Source organism: Perna viridis, chromosome 1 (assembly GCF_037379345.1).
Source record: "Perna viridis isolate PV_CMFRI_1.1 ecotype Kerala chromosome 1, ASM3737934v1, whole genome shotgun sequence".
NCBI classification, from domain to species: Eukaryota; Metazoa; Mollusca; class Bivalvia; order Mytilida; family Mytilidae; genus Perna; species Perna viridis.
Window position 1 is genome coordinate 48,434,582 of NC_142445.1, and position 10,397 is coordinate 48,444,978.

The 10,397-nt window shown below is 32.2% G+C and overlaps 1 protein-coding gene across 1 annotated transcript; it reads left to right on the forward strand.

The window, feature by feature from the left end:
* Positions 1-1,355: 1,355 nt before the first annotated feature.
* On the forward strand, positions 1,356-3,883 carry LOC148629114 (uncharacterized). The gene is made up of 2 exons (XM_088544208.1): positions 1,356-1,449; positions 1,628-3,883. Exon 2 carries the CDS (start codon positions 1,888-1,890, stop codon positions 2,374-2,376), a length of 489 nt encoding a protein of 162 aa, XP_088400334.1. The 5' UTR covers positions 1,356-1,449; positions 1,628-1,887; the 3' UTR covers positions 2,377-3,883.
* Positions 3,884-10,397: the final 6,514 nt, after the last annotated feature.

A 10,397-nucleotide genomic window follows, 5' to 3' on the forward strand; every position in this document is an offset into this window, starting at 1 on the left:
AAGCGTCCCATTTCAATAGGCAATACATTCAGTTGTATGGCGCTATCTGTCTATTTCACTGATTCACATACATGTATTAGGTACATACATGAAATTGATGAATTCTAGCTTATCATTAGTATGATATTATTACCCGTTATTTTTTTATGGACACATCTGTTATTTTCCTTTCGTTCGTTCTTTTATAAGTTTGGTTTTAACAAAGATTATCATCACTATTATAAAGGAAATAACAAGATCATTTAGAGTTTTTCTAATTCGACTCAACGAATAAGTTCCCATAGCCGCAACGTAAATGCTGTGATTTTTTGATAATGTTTCTTCAATGCTTGCTAAAATAATCTGCAAGGTCCTTCCAAAAAAATTTAAGTACTTTCCGACGTTAATTGTCTTTGAAACCTCATATGGCTAAAATAAGAGACAAACAATATTTAACTAATATATCAAAAACAGGATGATGTCATCATTTTTATACCATCTTAATTAAAATTCGAAATATTTCAAGATACTATTTTATTCTAGTCAGTTATCCTAGGTCAGGAATGATAATGTTCGGATCTCTGCCAAAGTAATCTAAACCGTTATCGAACAAATTACAGTATGAACAACAAACAAACAAACAAACAAACAAACAAACAAAAAACAAAACACATTTATATTTATACTTAACATAATATTGATATTTATATATACTTCACCACAACAAAATGTTTTGCTGTATTGTTACATGTATGATTAATTTCAAAATGAGACAAGACACGTTTTTGATAAGACCTGCATATACATGCATTCATTGCAATGTCGCATGCATCAGCATCATATGGTTATCTTGCGTAACCATTGTAATTCTGGGTGAAACTGAAAATTGCAGCGTAGGAGTTTGGAGGATCAATAAGTTTTATACCCAGCATGGAAGGAATAAAGAAGTAAGTTATAATTGTAATGCTGAATATTCATGCATGGTCATTAATTTTGTATGTCATAAACTCTGAAATAATGAGCAAGATTGAAAAGACATGACGTTTAAAGTATATCTTTGAGAACAGAACAGATAGTCTTATGGCAAATGTTTATGGAAAAACATTCAGTATTTTCCCGTAATTCCTTAGTCTTGATTTAGAAAAACTAATAGAATTGTTTGTGATTGAAAGCCAAAGGCTGCCACAGTTACTACTAAACATGATCACTATAAACTGGCCAACAGGGAAACCTTTTAGAGATATCATTTTGTATTGATTTTTAACCAGAATATGTGATAAATCAATGTAAAATTAAATTAAATATCATATCCAGCAGATATTTTAAAGTGGTGTACTTTAACTTCCTCTATAATGCTATATTTAGCTTCGTAATCTCCATTGTATAGAAGCATGGACGTATTGTTTCTTGATATTGTCTTAACTGGTGCTTTGGCTATGTCCTTGTCGAAGGTTTTTTTAAATTCAAAAGGTTTGGCAACTTACCAGGTTACATTCATTCATACGTATTCACGTGGAAATATTCTAATTTAGTAAACAACTAGTGGGACACTAAACATTTTTTAACTTTAAATCATATAATGATGGCATAAAGAGGATTAATTCTAGTATTTAAAATAATCTTATAGAAATATTGTTTATTTATTTAGATATTCTCAGCGATGTGAAAGACGTTAACGATGGCGTTGATATATTCAGTGAATTCAGTACAGGACTCTGATTGTAGCCGAGATTGAAAGCATCTAGAAATCGATTGGTATAATTGAAATATTCTGTAACGTTCGTTCTACTGCTAGTGTTCTTGACATGACAAGTGAAGTTGTCAAGTATTTTACTTACATAGACTTTATCAATTAATGTATGTTTTAAAGACTACCAGTAAAAGGGATCGTCATAAAAAAAACAAACAATGGATTTAACCAAAGAAGAAGATATACGTGAAGTTTCGCGTACATCTACACCTGACAAATACGTACCGGAAGCTTCGGATACCTTCCGGCGTGTTTTGGAACAATTCAGAATATCACCACAACAAGAGCAACCACTGGCATTTGATGAGATTGACGTCGAGAAAATGGATTGTTTAGATGGAATAGGTAGAATTAAAACGCATGCTTCGGGATCTAGAAAAACTGATAGACGGTTTTCAGTGGACGTTCTCAATCTGAGACAGAGAGAAAATAATGGACTTGATGATTCTGACTCTGAAAAAGAAAACCCTGTACCTCGACGTGGACGTCGTAAATCAGTTCAGTGGATCGATGAACGTTTCATAGCCCCAGTGGCTCACGAACCGACGGACAATGAAAAACATCAGGCAAGACTGTTTATGAAAACAGTCCCAAAGTCTATACTTAAGCATTCAGCGAATGACTTGGCAATGCTTTCAGACCATTAAGTTCATATACATTGTTATAGCTATAGAAACTGCCAAAAACAATTTCCGGAAAGTATCATTCTGACATGGTATATGTGGAACATAGGATGACGATGGATACGGCATCGTCCGGTGAGACTTTCATTGGAAAGAATTATGTCTGTCATACAAGTAAAGATTTGTAAGTTTTATTAGAGTTACATTAGAAAAGGACGATTCAAGATTTTTCAGGACTTTGAAATCAGGGTGTCACTTGCGTTTGCAGGGAAGTTGAAGTCGATTCAGCATTACCATTGTATTATAAACGACAGGAATGCATTTGTTTTGAGTATCGTTTTATGCTCTTCTTTTTCATGTTGATTGTACATTAATTTTACAGATTTTCCGCTGTGCCGTATCTTTCATATTCAATGAAATATCCGTACAACGCTCTTGTGGCATTTTCAATTTTTATTGGGAATAACAAACTGTAACCTCTTTGGAACATTTCCAACTTCTACCATTTCACCGAAAGGTTACAAGAAATTTGGCAAGAATGATTAATACAAAATTTAATGTTTTAAAGTGGAAAAACAAACAATTCATTTCTATTTACATCTGGATATTTTCTTCCATTTCATTTTGTTGCTTTCATCATTGACTTATTGCCAAGGCTTCTGATTTTGTCGTTTCTATGATAATTCTTCTAAACAAACACAGCGTGCAACAACTGCAGCACTGAAAACTAAAATGGCTGATAGAAATTCATAGGGCAAGATATTAACAACTTTAAAACCTTAATCCTTAGGTATTCTTATGTAACGTTTATTGAACTGTACTATATCAATGCAGATTTGAATACTTTTTTAATTCATTCAATGACATTTAATAATGTCTTGCCATTTATTAAAATGATAGATTTATAGCGGCACAAAATCCTGTGAAGTTGAATCTCAATATCGTAAAAATTATTGGCATTTATTTTATAATGTCAAAGGTCAAATCGATACACCCATTGTAATGTATTATTGGTTCTTGTCTAGTTTTCATGTTTTAGATACTATATTTGGACGCTTAAGATCTCATTTTTATTTTGAAAGTAAGTTCACTGTGTGTTGGCTCTATATAGATTATGAATTAAACCTTTTCAAAAAAGCTAGTTAAAGGAGAGTGCATGCATTGAATTTCCTTACAGAAGCCTACGAAAGCCGTTAATAATTTGAACGTTGCCACAAATATAATTATAGTGGAATGTCTCAAAAATCAATTTAATTTTTCTATCCACAATCCCTGTCAATAGAAAACTTTATATTACAAGATATACTCCTGTATAATTAACTATGTTTTTCCTACAATTGCATTTAGATAGAACTTCCTGGCAGGGGGTTTTCATTTGTTTCCATGGGAAGCTTTGGAATCCCGATGTCCTGTTGGTGTATTAGTTTGACCTTCATTGTTTAAAGTGCAATTTTTTGTCAACAGGAGGGATAACTATATAGACATGAACTAGTCAGTTATATATGTTTAATAAATGTTAATAAAACTTGTATTGTATGTCTTATTTGAACAGAACTCGATCGTAATAGTACATTTGTGTGAAGAAATCAAATGTCATGTGTTCGATATCCGTTTACACAGTGGAAGTGTTATATAGTAGTGTCGGTATGTTCAGCCATTAGTAGTCTACGGAAATGTAATCACAAATGGTCACACATGTACCAATTCAACATGCATTTATAAAAGCATGCATTGCATGTCATTAAAAAAACACACACACACACAAAATATGGTTAATACGACTTTGATGCTCCATTCGGCACCACAATACAAAAAAAACTATAAAATAATGATCCAAGCTAAAGCATAGTACGATAGTTAAAGAAGTTTACTTCACGATGTCTTTTCATGTTGATATGAACCCATGCTATGCTTTAATTATACATGTAAGATACGACAAATGAACATATGGTGGACAAACAGATTGAAAATTTGTATTCAGGACTTTGGCGGTTCATATAAGTAAGTTAAAATGTTACATTAGAATTTTGAAATTTCGTACTTTTCCCAAACCCAACGTTATCAAAATAAAGATAGAGACTGTTTATCTGAACTTAAGACTCCCTTCAATTTATGCCTAGGAATTTAATGGTAAATATTCTCTCACGAATTATTTATTGTATAAAACACTCTGAAATCATTATTACTTTTGACAATCAAATGTTATGTTTCAATAGTGCCGTACAATAAAAGTTCGAGTTTCCGGAGTGTAATTGCTCATATTTCCTCTTATTTCTTCCCTTAGACAAATCAATTGGTTTTCATTTGGTGCTTTGCCAACAAAATCCCATGTGTTTATGGAGAAATTAGACATAGGAGATGATTTTTGTCTTAAGTATCAGGTCCTTCTCTACCGTCCACACGATACAGATCGATCTTTTTGCTTATAACAGTATATAGTTTTACTTCAGTGCTCAGTTCCATCGAACAAACACAATATAGTCTCAACTAGTAGAAAGGTTTTTAATCAATAAAACTTTTTTCGTAACTATGTATCAAAATCGGCAGAGTTAAGGAGGTACGGAAACGCTATTGTAATTATTTTGTTAAAAAGTGTCATTTAACAAATATTAATAAATATAAACTATTGGAGAAATGGTAAAGCTGTCCATTTTTGTATCCAAAATAACTTCATAAATAATACATCTCTGTCTATATATAACCAAATGCTCAGGACAAGCCTACCAGGTAGTTGAGACGGCAATGGTTCATTACAAAAACAGGGCTTAATCGTTTTGTTGTGAAGTTATTTTCGCAGATACAGTAAGCTACATCTATATGTTCGGACAAAACATGGATAAAATCGGATTATTTTAAGCCATTTATAGAACCAAATAATGTGCTTATGTAAAGTTAATATACATTATGCAGAGTTATATATGATTATATATTATTTCGGTAGAGATTGGATCAGGAAGATTAAGTAGTTTATTATAACTGTAACTCAGACAGGACAAATCCTATCTATCAAAATCTTTCACGGTACAAAACACAAATAGGAGAACAAAAGAGGCTTACCATTATTCTGGGTACTTAACGTTGCATGTAGATACATATACTTTTTTGTAAAGAACAAAATCATTTACAAAAAAATGGTAAAATATGAAATGCAAGTCACCCGTGAAGACCAATTCTGGGGACAGTCTATAAGCAAAATATTTAACCTTAGAAAAACCTTAGCAAAGAAAGTATAACTTGCGAATCAGGAACGAAGCACACATTAATTATACTTGCAGATATCGACTATCTAAATGAAAAGGTAAAGACCATGATAAGATAATGTCCTTTAAAATGCTGTTTATAAGATTGTAAACGATAACATCCAGCACAAACAAGGAAAGCATCAACACACACCAAAAAGATGATACCTAATTATAAATACCAAAACACCCATACGCGCTCCATCATATCAAGTTGTTTGTCCTAACAGTGGTTTTTGGAAACTGAGAGACTACCAAAATTGACACAACGCGAGAACACAATTACTGTCGACTTCAATGATTTAAGGAAAGGTGTCCATACAGATAGACAACGGATGCTTCTTGTTTAATGATATAAAATGTAGGTTTATAAGTTACTGTGCAAGTTACTAAACACACCAGTATAACAATTCTTAATTTTTTGCACTTTGACGAGAAACGTACTGTCCATTTTTCACATTCCTTAATTTGGATCATGGTACGGCATTGTTTTCTGTCCTGAAAAGATAAAATTTCTGTTGTTTGATTTTTTTTATTCCCAACGGTTGTATTTTTGTCCAAAACCATTGGAGCAGGTCAAAATAGAAATTCAATTTCAAATTGTTTTAAAAGCATTCAAGGATACAAGTATATCAGAAACGAACTTAAGACCTTGCAAGCATTTAGAGAATAAAATTTTAAAGATGCTATTTTATTGAAAATACAGTCATTCCCCATTTTGATTTCATCAAAAACAGTTGAACGGAACGAATCTGTGACTTACGCGTAAACAAAAAGCAACTAGAATGTTTAAGACCCTGTTGGTTGAGGAACGACGGACTAAGACCGCTTTGTGAAGCCATATGGTATACAAATAAGTAAAGTGAGAAAGTTTCTATTTTCAGTCCCTCTAAGAATTCAGTTATAGAGACATTACTTGATAAATCGTGACAATGCATGGAATTACAGGGGCTTGCTCCCACTATCAACTATGCAGCCCGCTAGTATATAACCACGTAGTGGGGCTGCATGGTTGATAGTGGGAGCAAGCCCCAGTGATGGAACATAATTAATTTACAACTTACTACGCAAATATACAGAATTGAATAACAAGAAAATAAATATCAGTGCATCACACCAAACTGAAGTCATGAATCATGATGTTTATTTCTGTTCTTTGTCCCATTGTACTGACATTGATATAACCCTTCATTCTACAAATTCTGTCTTTTGTTATTTTATTTCTATTTTTAGGTGTTTGTCTTCCAAATATAGATGCGATTCCTTTATCTGTATTCATGCGGTCCACTATTTCAATTTAAATCGATAAATCGATTACAAAGGTGACCGACCAGACGGAATCGGGTCTATTCTTGTTTCCAATTAAATCAAGATTGAATGTTATAATAAAGTCAAAGCTGTCTTGATAACAACAATCGTTTACCCAGTAGCGAATAAAGTGTTTGTTACAGAATAAGCTGAAGCTGTTATACCCACTATTGCCAGAGAACCACCGTGGATAACCACCTGAAACTCTTTTTGTATGTTTTAAGTGTTTTACTTTATTGATATTTTCTAAATAACTGAAATTTTGAAGCTTATATTACAATACAGTCGTATAATGGCAAGTGTGGTGTCATCGTCCGTGTCGTCGTCGAGGCGGCGTCCGTGTACACTTGCTTTTCGAGTATTGTTGGTCTTGATAAACAAGGTCCCATACCACAAAAGAAAGGTTGATAAATTTGAGTTTATGTCCCAAACTGTTTGTGAATAAGGGACCAAAAAGAGGATATTAAACATACACTTTATAAAATTACATCGTATAAGTTGTGTAAAATCTCAATGAAATTACACAACACGTTTTCATACCATAAAAAGAGAGGGTTATGACTTTAACCAAATTTTAATTAGGGACCAAAAAAGGACAAAACGTGGTTCTAAGTTAACCGCACTTGATAAACTATAACATTCTGAACTTGATAAGCTATAACATTATAAACTTGATAAGCTATAACATTCTAAACTTGATAAGTAATAACATTCTAAACTTGATAAGTAATAACATTCTAAGCTTGATAAGTTACAACATACTTAGCTTGATAAGCTATAACATTCTAAGCTTGATAAGTTATAACGTTTTAGCTTGATAATTCATAATATTCTAAGACTGATAAGTTGTAACATTCTAAATTTCATTTAATGAATTAAGTTTATATATACAGAAGTATAACGACCAAAATATTATGGTATTTTTTTAATTATTCATGAAAGAGTGAACAAGAAATCTGTATGCTTTGCAGCGAGTCATGTATTGTACAAAACATTCCATGTAGGAAGAAAAAGAAAAAAAACGAACGACTACCATCCTTCTATCTAAATGCGCCTTCTCCTTTTCGTGAGTGTTGAAAACGCCCTTGACATTAGCTGGACAAAACTAAATTTGTTATTACTGCGATAAATTTTAGTTTAAGCATTCCTGTTATTTAAACAACTTTTACAAATATGCAATGCAGGACGACTGAAATAATTAGTCTTCATTGATTAGCTTATATACAGCTTTGAAACCAACTTGATTATCATACTGATAGCTTCATAAGGTGTATATCTTGTTCTCTTCCGTGAAATAAATACTAGTAAGTCTTTTGATTCATACAAAAATCAATGTAACCGACAATAAGCTATATCCTTCTGGGAATATTCATTTGTCAAAGTCGTCATTTTCTGCTTAATTGAACCTTTTAGAATATATACATTAGTGACAAATTGTATCCAACTCTTTGAAACAAGGAAATGGTTCTAGTAAATATGCTTTTTCCATCTTTTTTAACAGATATTGAAATTTTTATCGACATACAAAAGTCTAACAATGAAATTAGATCAAAGCATCCAGATGAAGTGAAAGAGCAAATACAGGAATTCTTCATCATTAGATGTTACCATCGTAAGGAGGGGCGGATCCAGAGACTTTCAACAGCGGGGGAACGAGGAAAAAAGTTCTACGCTATTATTTTCTCATTTTTGCCCAAATCGGATCCGCCACTGGTATAAGCATTGTTGGATCTGTATCCCATTTCAGTTTTCAGTATATTTTAATTATTTCAACTTTTTCGTTTTTTGTTTGTTTTTGTTTTTTTTATATTTTGAAAATCGACCAACACTAGTCATGCTTAGTATAATCGAACATTGAAATACTAATAGGTTAATAAATGGATTTGTCTACTTCAGCAAATATACAATGAAAGTCTAATCAGAGTAAATAGTAATGGTCAGTTCTGTGTAGAAGTAGAGAAATTGTTTCCAAGTTCCAATTCCCATGCCATTGGTTTCTTGATTTAAACAATTCATATCCACAATCTTCTGTCCGTCTGCTATCGATTACTAAGCTGGATAAAAGTGTTAGGTTGTACGCCAAATGAATGTTAATTATTTTCCTCAACTCAAACAATATATAATATTTTCCTCAAGTCATTCTAAGTATACTGTTCCATAAAACATTACATGGAGTGATAAACTTCAAAGATACCCATAGGTAATGCAACCTGTATTATAGCTTTTACCTCTGTCAGCAAGCTAATGCTGTAATCGGTACTTTTCTTTTGCGAAAACGTGCAATTTCACTTGTGCAAAAATGTCATTCTTCATTGGATTATACGCAGCACCTTTCAATAGGAACATATCAAAAGTCAACTTAGGAGTATATAGTTCAGCGATTCTAATGTTAAGTCAATTTGGCTTTTAAAAAATATCAACAAATCCGTTCTAGTGCTATGAATCAGTAAGCAAGTGTGTTCACATGTAATTCTTTCTCGAGATTTCAAGATTTCCTATAGTCCTTTGGAACGCTTTATTTGGCGGTCTAGTGCACATATGGATCTTACCAGGAGTACGTCTTAGTTTTGTCTTACATCTCTTTCAATATCAATGTTCGGGTACTTCAATTTCATTGATTTTTTCATATAAACAAAATTAAGCGCACTCATTTAGCTTTGTACAATATTTCGAATACGAGACATGTAAACAAATCATTACATATATTACAACCTGTGTTCTGTTATATTTCTATGTTTTACCTTTTAATCGAATGATACATTTTTGGAACAAATGACGCTTGAACAGTGTGTCTCTTAGAAGGAACAGTTCTTTGGGGTTTTATTGTCTCATAAAAATGGGAGTTCGAAGTCAAAAATCAAACTAATATCTTTCTAAATCTTTTCATGCACCATTCGTATTGAATTGGGTACGACATAAGACACACAGAACGTACTTTTGTTTGAACTCACAGAAAATGAAGTCACGACAACAATGATTTAGTCTTATACAAATAAAGTTTCTACTTCTTCTTTGGGCTATACGTAGTGTATACTTGTTAAGTAGCTGTCTTTGTAAGAATCATACAAAATCTGAAAAATGTGATACAACCCAAAAAAGGCTACATATTTTTATTTTTTGTAATTAAGCTGTTTCATGGGTCTATATTGTAAAATGTGTAATTATTCATTCATATCTGCCTGCTCAACTGCTATCTGATAATCAACATTGGAAACCCAACAGATTTTATTATATTTGAGTGTCATTTACAGAGTTATCTCCCTTAATTTTGAAATCTTAGAACACGGGTTATATGAAAAACTGAATGTTAATTTCTGCATATTATGGCAATTCAAACAAAATATCAAAAATAAAAATATGTAGGCTTTTTACCCATGAATCACATTTTGCATAATTCTTAGCTAGAGTGCTACTTAATTATATAATATACATATTATATGTTTGTTTTGTTTTATACAGAAGATTGTTTGTATCTTTAATATGTCCCATCTTCTTCTG

What these genes read in the sequence shown, in the direction of transcription:
- LOC148629114 (XM_088544208.1), top strand. Translation starts at nt 1,888, where the DNA reads ATGGATTTAACCAAAGAAGAAGATATACGTGAAGTTTCGCGTACATCT.